We start from the raw sequence: 20,575 nt of genomic DNA on the forward strand, positions 1-20,575 counted from the left end.
ATCCTTTTCATTCAGGTTTTGAGATCCTCTGCCGGATCTCAAAACCTAAATTAAAAATGCAGAAACACTACTGATCAAAAGTTTAAGACCACTTGAAAAATGGCAAAAAAATCATATTTAGCATGGCTGGATCTTAACAAGGTTCCAAGTAGAGCTTCAACATGCAACAAGAACAAATGAGAGTAAGACAAAAAAAAATTTGATCATTCAATTAATTGAAAATAATGATTAAACTGAAACAGGCTGTTTTTCAGCTAATCCAAATTTTAGGACCACATGCCTTTAAAAGGCCAAATCTGTGCAAAGATGTCGATTCATTGTCATTTTCTGTCATGTAGTCACACGTTGTGATGGCAAAGACAAAAAAACTCTCCCTTTTTGAACGTGGTCGGATTGTTGAACTGCATTAGCAGGGTCTCTCATAGCGCGCCATCGCTACTGAGGTAGGACACAGTAAGACAGTCATTTGGAATTTCTTAAATGATCCTGAGGGTTATGGAACAAAAAAGTCAAGTGGAAGACCCCAAAAAATTTTCACCAGCACTGAGCCAGAGGATCCAATTGGCTGTCCGTCAAGACACTCGACGAGCCTCGACCCAAATTAAGGCCCTTACTGAAGCTGACTGCAGCCCCATAACCATCAGACGGCATCTGAGACTGAAGAGCTTCAAAAACAAAAAAAGTCTTCAAAGACCTCGTCTCCTTGAACGCCACAGAACTGCTCGTTTGAACTTTGCAAGAGAGCACCAAACATGGGACATTCAAAGGTGGAAGAAAGTTTTATTCTCTGATGAGAAAAAATGTAACCTTGATGGTCCTGATGGTTTCCAACGTTGCTGGCATGACGAGCAGATCTCACCTGATATGTTTTCTATGCACCACAGTGGAGGGGGCGCCATAATGGTCTGGGGTGCTTTTTCCTTCAGTGGAACAATGAAGCTTCAGGAAGTGCAGGGGCGTCAAATGGCCGCTGGCTATGTCCAGATGTTGCACAGAGCATTCCCCATGACTGAGGGCCCTCGTCTGTGTGGTAACGACTGGGTTTTTCAACAGGACAACGCTACAGTACACAATGCCTTCAGGACAAGGGACTTCTTCCAGGAGAATAACATCACTCTTTTGGCCCATCCTGTGTGTTCCCCTGATCTAAATCCAATTGAGAACCTTTGGGGATGGATGGCAAGGGAAGTTTTACAAAAATGGACAACAGTACTAGACAGTAGATGGCCTTCGTGCGGCCGTCGTCACCACTTGGAGAAATGTTCCCACTCACCTCATGGAAACGCTTGCATCAAGCATGCAGAAACAAATATTTGAAGTGATCAACAATAACGTTGGAGCTACTCATTAGTGTTGAGCGGGAGGTGCCATATTCGATTTCGCAATATTTCGCAAATACTCGCTTGAATATTCGTCTTATATTCGTCGAAATCGAATATTCGTCATTATTGTATTTATCGCGATTAATATGCGATTTAATCATTCACATATTGCGATTTTTAAGCTTAGAATTAGAAGTTATAAATTATAACTTCTAATTGCCTTATAACTTAATAATAAGGCAACTTTCCTATTCTTTAATCTTGGAGATCTAGATTTAACACGAATATAGCGCTATATTCTATGTCTTTGTTAATAAAAGAATCAAGATAGCGAAGTATTCTTTATTCTACATCAACGAAGATAGCAAAGTATTCTACATCAACGAAGATAGCAAAGTATTCTACATCTTCCTCAATTTAAGTTATTATCGCATTGCGAGTACAACTTAGGCAATTTTGATAATGGTGGTATTGGGAGAATTAACGGTCGGATATAACGAATATAGTACTATATCTAAGAATAGTGGATTATAAAAGTTGGATTCGCAATGCGGTTAATAATAATAGCAAATATTATCGCATTGCGATTACAAATTAGCACTGCTAGATTCCATATTCGTTAACTTTGTTAATTCTAGCAAGCTGACCCATTCCATTAGAGAGTGGAGACCCAGCAGCAGCTACAAGTTAAAATTGCAATGCGATTAATATAACTTGAATTAATCGCATTGCGATTTCAACTTAGACCTGGTTTACTAAATTACTTTAAATTAGCGAGGATGACGAATATATTTATTAGTCAAAACGAAATATTCTCCATCTTCGCTAATTCAAGAAAGCCAACCATTGTAAACCAGGTACAAATTAAAATCGTTATGCGATTTATTCAAATTATATTATTCGCATTGCGATTGCAACTTGATTCTCACATCCGACAGTACATTCTAGCATGGAGGCGTTCCCATGGTGATGGGGACACTCCATTCGCACGGGAAGTAGATAGAGGCTGCAACAGGCACTGACTTGAGCGGGCAGGGAGCAAGGAATCCTCTCTTAAAAGTACTGCTTTTGGACAAAGCTAGGGTAACAACAAAAAAAACAACTAATATTCGAAATAACGAATATATAGCACTATATTCAAAATATTCGCGAATTAGCGAAGTGCCGATATTTGCAAAAAAAATTCGATATTCGAATATTTGCGCTCAACACTACTACTCATTACTGAGTTCATGTTTGGAAGTTGGATTTCTTTTTTGGGGGGGTTTAGTTTTTTTGGGAGGTATGGTCCTAAACTTTTGATCAGCTGAAAAACAGCCTGTTTCAGTTTATTCGTTGTTTTCATTAAATTGAATGCTCAAAAAATGTTTTGGCTCACTCCCATTTGTCCTTGTTGCATGTTGAAGCTCTACTTGGAACCTTGTTAAGATCCAGCCATGCTAAATATGATTTTTTGCCATTTTTCAAGTGGTCTTAAACTTTTGATCAGGACTGTATGAAAGTAGCCTTAGTTTGTCTGGCGATCCAGTTCTAGGAAGAGACCTGGTTGTTCAAACCTTCTTCAATTTAAGAATTATGGAGGCCGCTGTGCTCTTGAGAACTTTCAGTGAAGAAGAAATTTTTTGTACCCTTCTGCAGATATGTGCCTCCACACAATCCTGTCTCTGATTCTACAGCAGTTTTTTCCTCCTCATGGCTTGGGTTTTGTTCTGATATGCATTGTCAGCTGTGAGACTTTATACAGACAGGGGTGTGTATTTCTAAATCATGTCCAATCAAATGAATTCACCACAGGTGAACTCCAATCAAGGTGCAGAAACATCTCAAAGATGGAGAGGCCCTCATGGCTAAATTCCAAGTGTCATTGTAAAGGGTCTAAATACTTCTATAAGTCTTTGTGAAATATTAGTAATTCCTTTTAACTAAATTGCAAAATTTTTCTACATTTTCACATTATGGGAGAAATGAGATTGATAGAGAAAAGTATTATTATTTTTTATTTTAGCACAACGCCGCAACATAGCAAAATGTGTAAAAAATGAAAGTGTCTGGATTTTAATACATTGTAGCATACATAGGGAAAATGTCAAAATGACAAACCCTTTCAGCTATAAAAAAAAAGATGCAATTGAGTAGACATAATCAATACCATTTATTACAGCATTACAAATCAGTGGTTTGTACCCTGTCAACAAACAGAGGACACTCCCCTTCCTTTACATCCTATATAGCAGAACAGCATAAACATTCATAGTTCCAGCCACAAAAGCTTACAATACTCTTCAATGATGATAAGTATTCAATGACAACCATAAGCTACAGTGGGATGCGAACGTTTGGGCAACCTTGTTAATCGTCATGATTTTCCTGTAATAATCATTGGTTGTTACGATAAAAAATGTCAGTTAAATATATCATATAGGAGACACACACAGTGATATTTGAGAAGTGAAATGAAGTTTATTGGATTTACAGAAAGTGTGCTATAAATTGTTTAAACAAAATTAGGCAGGTGCATAAATTTGGGCACCACAAAAAAGAAATGAAATCAATATTTAGTAGATCCTCCTTTTGCAGAAATTACAGCCTCTAAACGCTTCCTGTAGGTTCCAATGAGAGTCTGGATTTTGGTTGAAGGTATTTTGGACCATTCCTCTTTACAAAACATCTTTAGTTCATTCAGGTTTGATGGCTTCCGAGCATGGACAGCTCTCTTTAAGTCACACCACAGATTTTCAATTATATTCAGGTCTGGGGACTGAGATGGCCATTCCAGAATGTTGTACTTGTTCCTCTGCATAAATGCCTTAGTGGATTTTGAGCAGTGTTTAGGGTCGTTGTCTTGTTGAAAGATCCAGCCCCGGCGCAGCTTCAGCTTTGTCACTGATTCCTGGACATTGGTCTCCAGAATCTGCTGATACTGAGTGGAATCCATGCGTCCCTCAAATTTGACAAGATTCCCAGTCCCTGCACTGGCCACACAGCCCCACAGCATGATGGAACCACCACCATATTTTACTGTAGGTAGCAGGTGTTTTTCTTGGAATGCTGTGTTCTTTTTCCTCCATGCATAACGCCCCTTGTTATGGCCAAATAACTCAATTTTAGTTTCATCAGTCCACAGCACCTTATTCCAAAATGGAGCTGGCTTGTCCAAATGTGCTTTAGCCCACCTCAAGCGGCACCTTTTGTGCTGTGGGCGAAGAAAAGGCTTCCTCTGCATCACTCTCGCATACAGCATCTCCTTGTGTAAAGTGCGCCGAATGGTTGAACGATGCACAGTGACTCCATCTGCAGCAAGATGATGTTGTAGGTCTTTGGTGCTGGTCTGATGGTTGACACTGACTGTTCTCAACATTCGTCGCTTCTGTCTATCCGAGATTTTTCTTGGTCTGCCACTTCGAGGTTTAACCTGAACTGAGCCTGTGGTCTTCCATCAATATGTTCCTAACTGTGGAAACAGACAGCTGAAATCTCTGAGACAGCTTTCTGTATCCTTCCCCTAAACTATGATGGTGAACAATCTTTGTCTTCAGGTCATTTGAGAGTTGTTTTGAGACCCCTATATTGCTACTCTTCAGAGAAAATTAAAAGAGGAGGGAAACTTACAATTGACCCCCTTAAATACTCTTTCTCATAATTGGATTCACCTATGTATGTAGGTCAGGGGTCACTGAGCTTACCAAGCCAATTTGAGTTCCAATAATTAGTTCTAAAGGTTTTGGAATCAATAAAATGACAACAGTGCCCAAATTTATGCACCTGCCTAATTGTGTTTAGACAAATATAGCACACTTTCTGTAAATCCAATAAACTTCATTTCACTTCTCAAATATCACTGTGTGTGTCTCCTATATGATATATTTAACTGACATTTTTTATCGTAACAACCAACGATTATTACAGGAAATCATGACGATTAACAAGGTTGCCCAAACTTTCGCATCCTACTGTATACATATATAAGCAACCCTCCTATACATATGCATGCTAGGCTTGGCTGCCAGACACAGGCTTATCTTCTCAAAAACAAAAGTACTGGGCAGTTGGGCTTATCCCTTGTGGGAGGAGGCTATAAATCCACTCATCAACTGAAATTGGCATGTTTGATAGGCATACATCTGATATGTATGGCCAGTTATAGGCTAAATGACTGTGATTTGTCAACAAAGCACGCTGCTAAGGCTACTTTCACATTTGCAGCAAAGTTCTCCGGTGGGCTGTTACGGAAGAGAACAGCCTGCCAGAGTTCTCCTGATCTAGCATTGCTGGATATTACTGTAATGTCCGCTGGCCCCATTGACTATAATGGGGTGTCTGGCGGAGATCTGGGCACTAACCAACAAATATGTTGGGATTTGGCTGGGCAAAAAGAGAGCCTGCCTGAGAGCTGAGCCACAAAAGGAGGCTTGGATGTGCTAAACTAAATTTTCTTGCCTCTTTGGAGGGTAGCTGCCTCCTTTAGATTAAGCACTCACCGCTTCTGTGGGCTTCTAAGCAAAGCATAAATATAGCTGGTTCCTACACCGCCCTGAACATTGTAGGCTTAGTTTAGGCCCAGGGGAGGCAGTTCTGTTAGTGTTTGGGACCCATCTGCAGAAGCCATCTGGACGTTGGTAGATGGGCCTGACACATGTTTGATCAAAAATGTGCACAAAGAGATTCCATTTTTCATGTACAATAGGTATAGTACTACTTTAATACAGAATAATTCCTAATCCCTAGTTCTGTTGTTTTCATGTTCTGCTTTTTGTTTGCAGTAAACTAAACATATTTTGAACTGACAATTTTTGAGCATGTATTTAACACATTCACATATATAACTGGCTGTGTAGATAACCTTATATACAAGCCAACAAAAGGATCTAAAGCTCTGTGAAAGCAACAGGCAGAAGCAGGCAAGGTGAGGATAACTAGCTCATACTAACTTCACTAACAATGGACCAGGCAGCACAAACCAGCAACCTTGAGAAATCTTCTATTGATGTCAATTCCATCATGATGTAGGGTTCTGGCAGAGAAAGACAAGCCTGGAAACCTGTAGCCTCATGTTTCCTCCTTTGCAAACTTCTTATGATGTACACGACATACGCAGAACCTTTTTGATTTTTGAGATGTGAGTTTTTCGCTTCCATGGCAACTGTAGACTTTAATGTTTTTTTTTACTAATATGAAACTATTCATATTTCTCAAAAAAAGGTCTTCCATTTGTAGAGAGTTGGAACAGATCTCTGAATAGTGGTAAAAGGTTCTGACCCCTTAATGGGCAACAAATTGTGGTACGGTACAATGCTAAATATAATTAATGTAAAATGTGATCAGGAGGGGCACAATAATGTGTTTGCTGTTTACCAAGGCTCTGTTCATATATGTTAAAGGGGTTCTCAGGGAATTAAATGAAATGAAAATACTTAAATATTACTTTATTATAAATCATTTTCCAAATACCTTTCATTAGTTATAATGGCTCGTTTTGTCTGGGGAGCAATCAGTGAAAATAAAATGTCTGCGTCCTATTAGTATACACACAAAACCGGTCCTAATCACACAGGAGGAGAAGTTACATCAGAATACTATGCTCTGCCTCATCCTCCTCTCTGCTCTGCTTGTCAGGGATTATGATCCTGATTACAGTTTAATATGATCTCAATTTTTGTAGGAATGGAGTTCATGAGGAGACATTAAATACAGAGAAGAGGGTGGCGATGTGGCTGATGAGCAGCAGCACTTGTATGCAGTCTCCATTACCACAGCCTAACATTACCACAGTCTGTCCTATCCGTCCTCTCTGCACTTTATGTCTCCTTATGAACTCCAGTCCTACTGTGATTAAGCTGAAGATCATATTAAACTATATTCAGGACCATAATCCCTGACAAGAAGAGCAGAGAGGAGGATGAGGCAGCTATTTACCTCAGTGTTGTGAAGTAACTTGTCCTGCTGTGTGATTAGGACAGATTTTGTGCGTACTAATAGGATGGCGGCCATTTTATTTCTCCTAATGATTGCTCTCTAGACAAAACAAGCCATTATAACGAATATATTCCCTAATGAAAGGTATTTGTGAATACATTTATAATAAAGTAATATTTAAGTATTTTCATTTTCTTAATTCCTGGAGAACCACTTTAGAAAAAGCTCTTTGTTCCCTAACAACATATTACAAATACTGTGGATATAGGCAGTATAGCCTTAAAGGGAGTCTGTCACCTCCATATGGCCATATACAGCGCTTACATGGCTCTGTACCACACCTATACAGGATTGTAACGGTACCTTTGTTCTTTTCTTTAGACTTGCACAAGAAGGAAAAACGAAGTTTAATTCATATGCAAATGAGCACTCGCAAGTGCCCAGGGGCGACGCTCAGTGTGTAGGCGCCCAGGCTGCTCTGCCTTCTTTTCACTTTACTCCTCCCCACACTCTTCCTTTGCCCGCCCTCCAAGTCCTTTACATCATCACTAGGTCCGGCCAAGATCCCACACCTGTGCACTACTTTGCCGGGCCGGGGCATGCGCACGGCGATGCCCATTGTGGGCACTGCATCACCTAGTGCGCATGCCCTCAGCCGGACCTTTTTGATGAGGCAAGAGACTTGGAGGGCGGGCAAAGGCAGAGACTGGAGAGGAGTAAAGTGAAAAGAAGGCAGAGGAGCCTGGGCAGCTACACACTGAACGCCTCCCCTGGGCACTTGCGAGTGCATATTTGCATATGAATTAAACTTTGTTTTTCCTGCTTGTGCAAATCTAAAGAAAAGAACAAAGGTACCGTTACAATCCTGTATAGGTGTGCTACAGAGGTGACGGCCTCCCTTTAAGCTGGATTTACACAGCCTAATGTTCATCTAAAGGTGCGGCTGTTTACTTTATGAACAAGCGAAGTTCATCGGGTAAAGTGGTCTCTGGTTCAGACACATTGATCATCATTCCGGGGCAGTAGATTGTGGTGTCTAAACAGCACTCTTCTGCCTGGAACAATAATTCTGTATGGGGAGGATCGATAGCAGTAGCCATCACTCATCCTCATACTGTGGTAGATTGCTGTATGTAAATGCAGTGCTTCACCTCCACTTAACGAACAGCCAATTGTCAAGAAGGAAATCTAGATCTAAATATGCCCTTACTGTCAGACATGACAACACAAAATGGATAAGTGCTGTTCTACTAGGGCAGAAGGGAATATTGTACATAGGACTAGAAATATGAATGAGCCTGCCCTCTCTAGTGTTTGGGACCGTGGAAGCGCACATAAGTTAGTGCTTTTTCCTATAGTGTGCAAGCACGGCCATCGCTGTTGCAGGGTGGTCAATCACAATATATTAGTAAGCGCCTTGTATTTATTTTCTCTACATAATAAATGCTATTTGCTGAAGTGAAACCACCCCTTTAAGGCTTCTTCCTTATGTGCAGTAATGCCATGCAGGGACTGCCATAGATATTATTTCTGCTTGATAACATTCAGAAAAAGTATTGAGCTCACACTATGCTTGCAGGCATGTCAAGCTGCAAGTAAAGCTTGAATTACACAGGCCGATTGAGCAAGCAATTGCGGGAGGGAACCGTTCCCTCCTGGCAATCGCCTTCTAGCTAGTGGAGGAGACCATTGCCATTACATGCAGCGATCTCCTCCGCAGCATGGAGAGAAGTGATCAATATACCGTCGCTCGTCCCCATGCTGTCTAGTGGTTTACTGGCAGCAGATCGTGATTAGACAGCACCTTGATTTTTAAGCATGCTGAAAGATGTATCATCAGGTGTAATACATACCCCCTGCGATGCAGCATACATTTGAACTTTTCTACCTTTAGGCAGTTATTTTTTGGGGCACCTGTTTAATGGTTCTTCAGCAATAAACTGTGTAGCCTGAGATCCGCCAGAGAAATAATTACACACTTTTCGCTCACTTTCTGTAAGGGCATGGATAGCAGGGGTGTAACTACTATAGCGGCAGACCATGCCACAGCCAGGGGCCCCAGTCTTAGTTAGGATTATCTCCTCTTCTACTGGGGGTAAAAACTTGGTCAGGACTCTACCCTCTAAAGAAACAACTTTTAGCAAACGAGGCAGTTTAAAAAATGGCCCAAGGGTCATTGAAAGGGGTTTAGGCGGATATGCTTCTGTCCTGTGAGGGGGGGCCTGGTTTGATCCTTGCTATGGGGCCCCTACTGCTCTATGTACGCCACTGATGGAAAGCTTATGGATCCTGCCTCCAAAAGGCGATAGATGTGACTGAAAACAATGAATGATTACTGACTAGATGAATGGCCTGCAATGATTTTTTTATTTCCCTCCAGAACATACAGTACACAATGGTTCCCCCATATCCAGCTAATTAATGGTGGTCAACAGACTAAAAAGTAGTTTACCAACTGCAAACGTCTTGTGCATTCTCCCACATCATGTTATAGGAGTCATCATATGGTTAAACTGAATTACAAAAATCACTAAAATAAAGTGGACTAAATCGGAGGAAATGCTCAAAAACCTTAAACACTGTAGCGTGTTTATAACCGGGGGAGCAATTCCTCCGCATGTGATCCGTTGCTAGTGGCAATCCCCAGCAAAAAATGCATACAATGGAGGATGTCGGCAGCCTTCTCCCTTCTCCCACTGCATTAATGATCTCACTATGGAGGTATGTGGGAGCTTGGCTGTGAGTTGTATCTTGGCACCTCTCAGACCGTGTTCACACACCGTAGGTAGTCTAGCGGTAGGAACCCATGCCACACTGAGATACCTTGATGGTGGTGCAAAAGGGCACTGATGTAATCCTGACTGGAATACATTGGCTAAAGTCTCCGTTTTTAACATCAGCCTGAGGGATTAGCCAATATTTTCAGTTGCATATCATTGTGGTGCACCTTTTGCAGTGATTTATATAAACTGAATTATAACAATAATAAAATATTATTTATTCATTCCAATGTGTTTTCCTGTAGGGAATTATATAGTCATACTGTATACTGTGTAATTCATAGAAATCTCCTATGTAAAAAAACTAAACAAAACACAGGCAAAAAATTACTAAAAAGGTTTCTCCAAAAATGCAATATATCCTTGGTTCCAAATGTATTTTGTGTTTTAGACAAATTTATCTCCTACCTCTTTTACACGGGCGTCATGTTTTTTGCCCGGATAAGATGCGGGTGTGTTGCGGGAAAAAGCACGATTTTTCTGCGAGAGTGCAAAACATTGTAATGCGTTTTTCACGCGCGTGAGAAAAATTGGCATGTTTGGTACCCAAACTTCTTCACAGAAGTTCGGTCTTGGGATCGGTGTTCTGTAGATTGTATTATTTTCCCTTATAACATGGTTATAATGGAAAATTATAGCATTCTGAATACAGAATGCATAGTAAAATTGCGCTGAAGGGGTTAAAAAAATAATAATAATTTAACTCACCTTAATCCACTTGATCTCGCAGCCAGCATCTCTTCTGTCTTCTTCTTTGCTGTGCACAGCAATAGGACCTTTGATGACGTCACTGTGCTAATCACATGGTCCAATCACATGGTTCATCACCATAATGAGGGACCATGTGATTGGATCATGTGATGTGATGTCACCACAGGTCCATAGCCGGCAGCTCAACATTACAGAAGAAGACAGAGATCCGCAACTACGAGATCAAGTGGACTCGGTGAGTTAATTTTTTTTAATTTTTAACCCCTCCATCACTATTTTACTATGCATTCTGTATTCAGAATGCTATTATTTTCCCTTATATCCATGTTATAAGGGAAAATAATACAGATCGGGTCCCCAGCCCGATCGTCACCTTAGCCACCATGCATGAAAATCGCACTGCATCTGCACTTGCTTGCGGAAGCTTGCGATTTTCACGCGGTCCCATTCACTTCTAAGGGGCCTGCGTTGCGTGAAAAATTCAGAATATAGAGCTTGCTGCGATTTTCACGCAACGCACAAGTGATGCATGAAAATCACAGATCATGTGCACAGCCCCATAGAAATGAATGTGTCCGGATTCAGTGCGGGTGCAATGCGTTCAACTCACGCATTACACCCGCGCGAAATACTCGCCCGTGTGAAAGGGGCCTAACCGTTTAGAAAACAGGATGCAGCTGTAAAATGTGCCAAGCTCATTAAAGATGTGCTCCATATTTGATGCAAAATTTTGCTGTATATGTTCACTAGCCACGAGGTGCATAGCATGTCACTTGTGCCATTTTTTCATAGATCTGGTGCAGTATGCCTCATTATCACTGACTTGCACTTGCATCCATCCTGAAACAGCACTGCTAAATTTCCCCATTGTTCTTATTAGACAAAACCAACAATAGTCCTGTAGACAAGCACAACCAAATCGCCAATCCCTTGGACAAAATTAGAATTTTCAATTATTGTGTCACTCCCTTCAAGCCCTTAGGGCTCATGCACATGGCTGTAGCCAGGCTGTGGCCATATTGCGGCCTGCATACAGCGGTTCCGCAATACATGGGGCATCCGGGGTCCGCAAACCCAGAGATGTGGTGCGGAACGGAAGCACGGATCGGAACACCACGGAAGCACTACAGAGTGCTTCTGTGTCTGTCCGTGACTCCACACCGCAGAAAAAATAGAACATGTTCTATTTTTTGGCGGTGAGGACGGATCACGGACCCATTCAAGTTGAATGGGTCTCGATCCGTCCAAGCTGCCACACGGACGTTGCCCCTGCATTGGGGAGAGCAAATTGTGGTCCCCAATGCACGGAACACCCGCACAACGGCCGTGTGCATGAGGCCTTATGGAAGGGACTCTCACTCCTTTTGTGTGCTGGTGTGCTTTTGTTAGTTAATGTTCATTTCGTAGAGCTTTCTCTGGTTGTAAATCACTGCCGCACAAGTTGGCACTTTATCGATTAAGGTTCTTTTTATTATTCTAAATATTAATGAGCAACCCTACGGTTCCTGATAAATGTCATCCTGGAAAATATGAGCACTCAGCACTAGCTTCTGGGGTTATAAAGGACATGTCACTATGTAGTGCTTCACTGTCACAAGCTCGGTTACACGTAACACGTATTCAGTAAGGCAATTCAAGATATTATATTTTCTCTAATAAAAAAACATCTTCACAGCACAATAAACATAAAACATTTTATATCTTTCCATACAAAATGATATTAAAGATACAATAAAACACTTTGCTTTTATACATGTGCACAATCAAAGAACACATAAAATTGCACAACGTTAGTAATTATAATTAAAAGCATTAATTTACTGTGTTGAGACATAAACTGGTTTACGTAAAGGAGTTCTAGGCATTTATAACAGAAGCTGTGTAGTCATAAAATAAAAATAAAAGTAGTAACTTGGTAAAGTGTACTGAATGTGGCCAGCAATGGATGATTTAATTTTGGTTGCTTTAGCTATATCCAGAGACATGTCCATACCTGTCCTGTCTTTAGGCTATGATTGTGATGTACGTTTAGCCCCTACACCTAGAAAATCAATGATTTACAATCTTAACATATCCATAGGGCTACAATAGGCAGACCGACACCTAAAGAATGTTCCTTTGGTTGGAGTAATATAGTAATGTAGTATAGTATATATTCCATATGTCTTAGAAGGTTCTCATTTATCCAGGTCATGGTATATATCTGTAAAGAATAAATCAAGGCAACTGGACGTACTGTAGATTTCTTGAAAATGTTTCACTCGTTCTTCCAACGAACTTTCTCAATTCTGAGTGACTGTACAAGAATTCTGGGAATAATTATGTAACTGAATCAACATCTGGTAATTATACCCAGCATTGGGTCAAAGGTGTTGATTCCATTATTATATTAGGATAATGGAATCAACACCTTCGACCCAATGCTGGGTATAATTACCAGATGTTGATTCAGTTACATATTTATTCCCAGAATTCTTGTTGTCATTCAGAATTGAGAAAGCTCGTTGGAAGAACGAGTGAAACGTTTTCAAGAAATCTACAGTACGTCCAGTTGCCTTGATTTATTCTTTACAGATATATATTCCATAGTGATGCCCAATAAAAAGTATGAGGGGCGATTTATCAAACTGGTGTAAGGTAGAACTGGCTTAGTTGCCCATAGCAATCAATCAGATTCTACCTTTCATTTTTCACAGCTCATTTGGAAAATAAAAGGTTGAATCTGATTGGGTGCTATGGGCAACTAAGCCAGTTCTACGTTACACCAGTTTGATAAATCTCCCCCTATGTGTTCAATGTGTACCTTTTTCTACAATGGGAATCTATAGGTCAGGGGCATAACTAAGTAACTATGGGGCCCTATAGAAATACTTGGAACTGGCCCACCTCCACCAATACCACTTCAGTAGCACATTCAGAATATGGAAAGTTTAATGATTTTTTTGGTCTCCCTAATGCATAATGTAATGTCACAGTAAGGGAATAATGATCACAGTGATGTCCAAGTAACGGGATAATTCTCATAGTGGTATCATAGTACAGAAAAAAATTCTCACAGTGATGTCACAGTACAAAGATACTGCTCATAATGATGTTACAGTACGGGGAAAATGTTGTGGCATAATGTACACATAACATTATACTACAGGAATTATGCAAAAAGTGCTGCCACAGAAAGGGAAAATGCACAGGACTGCATTCAGCTTTACTCACCCTCTTTCATAGTCATTAATAGAGATGAGCGAATCAAAGCTGATGAAGTGGAATTCGATCCGAATTCGTGGTAACGAATCGCAATTTTCCTAAAATGGCTGCTGCACGTGTGAGGACATGGAGAAAGTAGGTATGGGAAGACGGGATCACCGAGACTGACAAGCATGATGCAGCCAATCAGCAGCCAGCCAGCCCTGTGATGTCACAGCCCTATAAATACGGCGGCCATCTTAGAATCAGACATTTTCTAGCGTTCTGAGTGCAGGGACAGACGTGAGAAGGCGCTAGGGACAGCAATTGGAAAAACCTCATTGTGAAAAAAAAATGAAAAAACTATTTATAAGTGTAGGGAAAGGATATGGAGGAATCATTTCACAGCTTCTTAAAGGGGTTGTCCGGGTTCAGAGCTGAACCCAGACATACCTCCATTTTCACCCCGGCAGCCCCTCTGACTTGAGCAGCAGCTTCTGTCGGGAGCAGCGGTTCATTTCTGAGACGTCCGTGCAACACAAGATGTCCACCTTCCCGTCCATGATGACTGGGAATTCGTGATGTTTTCACGGATGCTGAGACCAGGGGCTGGTAGTTATGGTTTGAATCTTGACGAACTTCGCAACTCTTCCGGGCTCCAAGCAATCTTGAAGCTTTGTCTTCTCATTGTCTGTAGCTACTAGAGGCCTGTTCATGCCAGGCAGGTTCCTCCAGAAGTATCTGGCTCGATGAGCAGCCGATACCGCACTTGCATCAGAGATATTGTTTTTTGCAATGCTTTTTCCATCGTAACCACGTAATCGAATAACCAGAAGACTGGCCAATTCTCTCCTGTCTTAGGAAACACTTAATTTTTTATTTTTTATTTATTAAATATTTAATATTAAATTGAACCGAAACTTTGCCAAGCCTTTTGTGCAAGAGAACGTGTATTATTAAATCGTGCAGAGCCGAAGTGGCCTCCTCATGCTGCTGCAACCTCCACACTTTGTCATCGTGCCACTCTTTGGCCTCCTCATGCTGCTGCCACCTACACAATCTCTCGTCCTTGTGCTACTCTGTGGCCTCCTCATGCTGCTGCCACCTCCACAATCTCTCGCCGTCGTGCCACTCTGTGGCCTCCTCATGCTGCTGCCACCTCCACAATCTCTCGTCGTCGTGCTACTCTGTCACCTCCTTATGCTGCTGCCACCTCCACAATCTCTCGTTGTCGTGCCACTCTGTGGTCTCCTCATGCTGCTTCTACCTCATCCCTATGTCATAGGTCCACTCTGTGGACTTCTCATGCTGTTCCCACCCTCCTCACTTCATGATTGGTCCACTATTTTTGTTTTCGGCCTGGCTGACATTATCATTTATTTGATCTTTCTTCTGATCTGTCAGAAGGAAGGAAAAATTAGACGCACAACGGATCCTGTCTGTGTAGCATCTGTAAGGCCTGTATGGTCCCATCAGAATTGGCTTATGATTTGGTAGCCAAAAGCAGGAGTGGGTACAAAACAAATAAAAAATGCAAATATTCAATTCACGAGTCACCTCTTTTTTTTATGGCATTAGCAATACTGATGGATTATTGAGCAAATGCTGACCGAGTGAAGGCGTATGCTCTCCAGACAGTTTTTTGTGGGTTATTGTTCTGACGGATCAGAGGAAGGGCAAATTAATCAGTGATGTCAACACAAACTTACTGCTGACACCGTCTCCACTCTGTCCGTGGGGCTCTACTTGTATACACATTTAATACTGTAGAACAGGTTCTGTAGACATCTATGTGGAATCAGCTGACGACGGTGTAAAAGGATTGCGCTTCTTCTTGATGCTCACATAGACCTGTAAGGCTGAGTTCATACTTGAGTTATTTGGTTAGTTTTGGCCCCGTAACTGCCCAAATAAGTGAAGTGTGCAGTGACATGCGACGCCTGTCATCTGCATGTCATACGGACTCACAGTATTATTTCACTACCATAGCAGACTCCCTATGTGTGTTATTGCAAGACACAGTGTCTACACCACTATAAAGGCTCTCTGCAGCCAGGAAATAGCTGTTTTTTTTTTACGCAATTCGCCACAAATAAATTTGTCTCAAAACAAATTTTTCCCCAAAAATTAGTCTAATCGGCGATTATAATATTTGAAAAATTCACTCATTCATCTCTAGTCATTACTAAATGCACCTTATGTCTGAGTAGAAATGAGGTCCCTTAGTTGTTGGGTCCCACAGCCATGTCTTTGATTAGAGATAAGGGAAATTATGGAAAATTCGATTCGGCTGCTTTGTGGAATTTCGCACAGAAATTAGTTTTGTGACAAATTACTTTGTCATAAAGTGCATTTCTTTGTATGTAGTGGGCGCAATGACGGGGAATGGCGATGGTGCTGCCCCCTGTCATTGAACCCCTCATGATTGCATCATCTCAGATTAACATTGAGGGCTTTCAGAGGTTTATCCAGAAAAAAATATATAATACTCAACTTATCCATTTGATCGTGTAGAGAACGCTGTGGCCATCTTTATTGAAGCGCGGCGACGTGATGACGTCATACGTCACTGCGCGAGATCTTCAATCAAGATGGCTGTGGCGGCCTAGACCAGTGTGAACAAAGTCTAACACCAGCCAAGTACCCCCTACTCCAGCAAATTACATCAATGTACCCTCAAGACTATGATTAAAATCACAGCATGACCACAGTACAAGTACACAACATGAAACTTTCCTCTGGACTACAAGTCTCATTTCACCGTTACACCTGTAGATGCTGCAGTTCTGCAGGGATAGAATAATCAAAGCTCTTTACTTTATCTCAGTAGAACAGTTTTTCCTTCGGATGGAGATACAGTTGTGTGATTTGCTATTAGAGCTGTTATAATGATAGTAAAAGATCACTTACGCTGATAGTATGAGGATATATATGATACCAATTAGTGAGAATCGAGCCTGTCAGACTGATGTGTGACTCTGCTTTAGCGTGCGTTTTGTCACACAATTTGTCTTCTTAGGCAGTGTATCAGGTGGACTTCAGGAGTAGTTATGTATATTACCATGCCGAGCCATTTATTCTACCACACTGCATCAAAATGACTCTTACCGTTCTCTCTGTTGCCTTCCCTGCTCATAGCACATGAAACTGTATTCCTTTGCCACGTTTTGTTTGATCCTCTAAAATTTCTGTTCACTAAGCCCTCATCATGCATACAAGCTGGAATCATCATGATAAAAGTGATATATTGAAGATACATTAAGACACATTCTACTAGTGAGGGGGGCAATTTCAATGAAAGCACTTAAGTTATAGATGAAAGACCATTATGACAAACTGTCATTACAGGGGCTCTAATAATGGTGGCTATTATCTCTGTACCTTCACTGATCTGTAAAAAGAAGGGCAGCAACGTTTATTCACGGCAGTACTGAACACATTGCGGCTCTCGTCCATGTGGCTGAGTCTGGTACTGCAGCTCAGGCTCTTATAGTAAGATGTGACGGAAAGTGCCTTTTTCCTTATCTCATGATATTAATTAGCCACTAAAGAGGGCCTATTACCTCTCCCGACATGTTCCTGCCAGAAGCTTTTGAATTGAATTAACAGTAGTCTGTAATGAAGGTCCAGCTGGGTGTTACCAGTTTCGGGTGTGTCACTGCACAGTCTGGCTCTGTCCAATCAGTGCTGCCAGTGTCAGACTATGAAGGGACACACCACTACTAGTAACACCCAGATGGGCCTTTTTTGCAGACTGCTGGCAATACGTTCATAAACTTCTAGTAGGAATAATAAAGAAAAGCAACAACATGGAGTCATAAGAATAGAAGCTCCAGAATTGTTATTACACGAGGAATGCAAGCAAAATGTCTGGAGATGTGAAGAAAAAAATGGGGGTTAGTCAGCACATCCCAGTGCAGGTGCATGTCGCCATGGCTGAAACGCACAAGAAAAAACAAACACAACACAACATCGCTCTGCAAACACAAATAAAATAAATACAATCATGCCATACTCACTATAGAAAATGTAGTAAGGCTACTTTCACACTTGCGTTCGGAGCGGATCCGTCTGGTGTCTGCACAGACGGATCCGCACCTATAATGCAAACGCTTAGATCCGTTCAGAACGGATCCGTTTGCATTTTTTTTTGTTCATAATAGTGCAAACGGATCCGTTTTGACTTTACATTGAAAGTCAATGGGGGACGGATCCGTTTGAAAATTGAGCCATACTGTGTCAACTTCAAACGGATCTGTCCCCATTGACTTACATTGTAAGTCTGGACGGATCCGTTTGCCTCCGCACGGCCAGGCGGACACCCGAACGCTGCAAGCAGCGTTCAGGTGTCCGCCTGCTGAGCGGAGGACAAACGGTGACAGACTGATGCATTCTGAGCGGATCCGCATCCACTCAGAATGCATTAGGGCTGGACGGATCCGTTCGGGGCCGCTTGTGAGAGCCTTCAAACGGAACTCACAAGCGGAGCCCCGAACGCAAGTGTGAAAGTAGCCTAATGCTAATGCTACATTATAAATGTGAGATTCTTGTCAAATATATTTTGTACAAAATAATTTGTGTCTGGCCGCCAGCGTCAAGGTCATCTCTTTAGGATAGGAACCCACAATAAATACTACCTCTGCTGGTGTCATACTTGTCTCTATTAAATTCAGGGAATGCAGGTTCCACATGCATGCTTAGCCTATTACACCGGTAATGCCACAATGGCCTCCAATGAATACGGACAGCAGGCTTCAGCTTTATACTTGTACTAATTAAAATCAGTCTATGGGACAGACAGGTTAATTAGGAGTGCATGACTAATGGAATCAGCCACACCTCCAATGCAGACTACAAAGAAAAAAATGGGGGTTAGTCAGCACATCCCAAATACAGAGATACACAGCATGCATGTGGAGCCTGCATTCCCTGAATTTAATAGAGGTCATTGTGGCACCAAAAGAGTTATAATATAGTGTAGGCTAAGCATGCATGTGAAACCTGCATTCCCTTAATTTAATGGAGACCATTATGGCACCAGCAGAGGCAGTATTTAGTATAGGTTCCTGTCCTAAAGAGATCGCCTTGTTGTTGGCGGACAGACACAAATAATTCTGTACAAAATGTATTTGCCAAGAAGCTAACATTTATAAATTAATATTAGTACATAGTACATTTTCTATGGTGTGTATAGCATATAGTGAGTAATTGTATATTTTAGTTACTTTATTTGTGTTTGCAGAGTGCTGTTGCATTGTGTTCGTTTTTGCTCATGTCTGGAGATGTGACAAGTTTTCTTTAAATCTCTTGGCCATGAGAGACGCAGGGACTTTTTCCTATAGTGTGCAAGCACGGTCACCACTGATTGATTGCAGGGTGGTTATAACCATGGAAATGAGAAGTGTATAATGTGATGGAAAAATGAATCCAACCAGCAAAGGAGGCAATATGGACAATCACAATACATTAGAAAATGGCTCGTATTAACTTTAACTACATCGTAGATGTCAATTGCTGAAGTGACACAACCCCTTTAAGTGCCAGGTGAATATGTAATTGTGTGGTGTTTTATAGACCTCTGACTTTTCTTTTTTGTTGATTTTTTTAGGTTGAAAATGCAGAAATATTACAAGATGTAATGCAAAGTAGCAATACAATTAAATGAAATAGTAATAGCCTACCCTTGTGGCCTGCAGCATTTGTCTTCCAGTCAGGGGCATTTAGGTGTCTTTGGCGAGACGTCCTTACAATGATATGCTGTACATCTCTCCAAGTTAAGAATGGACTGTAAGAAAAATTCATAGCAATTTAGTTATGTATTTGGACATGATTCTTGTCTCACTTATAACTATACTACGCTACCGAGGCCCACAATCTATTCTTTTAGTTTATAAGTCACTGGTAACATTGAGTCACAAGGGGTTGTATGACATTAGAAATAAAGGTCCCCATTCAGGAGAATGGGGCTGATCTCCAATACCAGGCAATGGTGGAGTTTTTGGAAAACAGTAGGTCCTTTATTCTAATCTCATAAACCCCTTTAAGTAGAAGGAAAAGTTAGTCATTAATAATAAAAACTAAATTAGTAAATTAGTAAGTTGCAGAAGAGCGTCAGTTTTACTATCATGCCAAGTGGCTTATCAAGGAGACTGAGATACAGGGGGTAATTTATTAACAGATATACGCCAATTTTTGGCATATATCTGTCGCAGATTCGGTTGCGGGGGTAGGGAAGGGGGAAGGCCAGCAGGCCTGTCTCATTTAAAATTTACTATGCCTGTTTTAGGAGTACAAAATGATCTAAATCTACGCCAGCAAGGGAGCTGTCGTAGATTTAGACAGACAGTGGATGCGCATAAGTTACGTAGAGGCCGGCGCCTCTACATAACGATGGCTCAACCTTCACCAGCGCAAGGGGTATTAAGACCGGTGTCTAAAACACCGATCTTAATAAATGACCCCAATAATTCTTAGCCTAGTGCCAACCTCAATAAGGTTATCCATGATGCTGCTGGTACATAACATCTATTTGGCAACAGCTAGGGAGCCATATAAAGGATTTTTAATAGCCACATATGACTCCAAAGCCATTGGTTGAGAAGCGCAGAACTAATATATCAAAAAGAATAAACCTACACTATATTTTTGTAGATAACAATAGTTGAC

General features: G+C 41.2%; 1 protein-coding gene across 3 annotated transcripts in view; it reads right to left on the reverse strand.

The window, feature by feature from the left end:
* PCSK5 (proprotein convertase subtilisin/kexin type 5) overlaps positions 1-20,575 on the reverse strand; it is a 437,218-nt gene that overhangs the window by 200,655 nt on the left and 215,988 nt on the right. For all 3 annotated transcript variants that reach the window (XM_044273909.1, XM_044273924.1, XM_044273916.1), the window contains exon 10: positions 19,591-19,694. In XM_044273909.1, coding sequence (XP_044129844.1) covers positions 19,591-19,694 — 104 coding nt within the window. The remainder of the gene's footprint in view (positions 1-19,590; positions 19,695-20,575) is intronic.

The sequence above is a fragment of the Bufo gargarizans genome, chromosome 1 (assembly GCF_014858855.1).
Source record: "Bufo gargarizans isolate SCDJY-AF-19 chromosome 1, ASM1485885v1, whole genome shotgun sequence".
In the NCBI taxonomy this organism is placed as follows: Eukaryota; Metazoa; Chordata; class Amphibia; order Anura; family Bufonidae; genus Bufo; species Bufo gargarizans.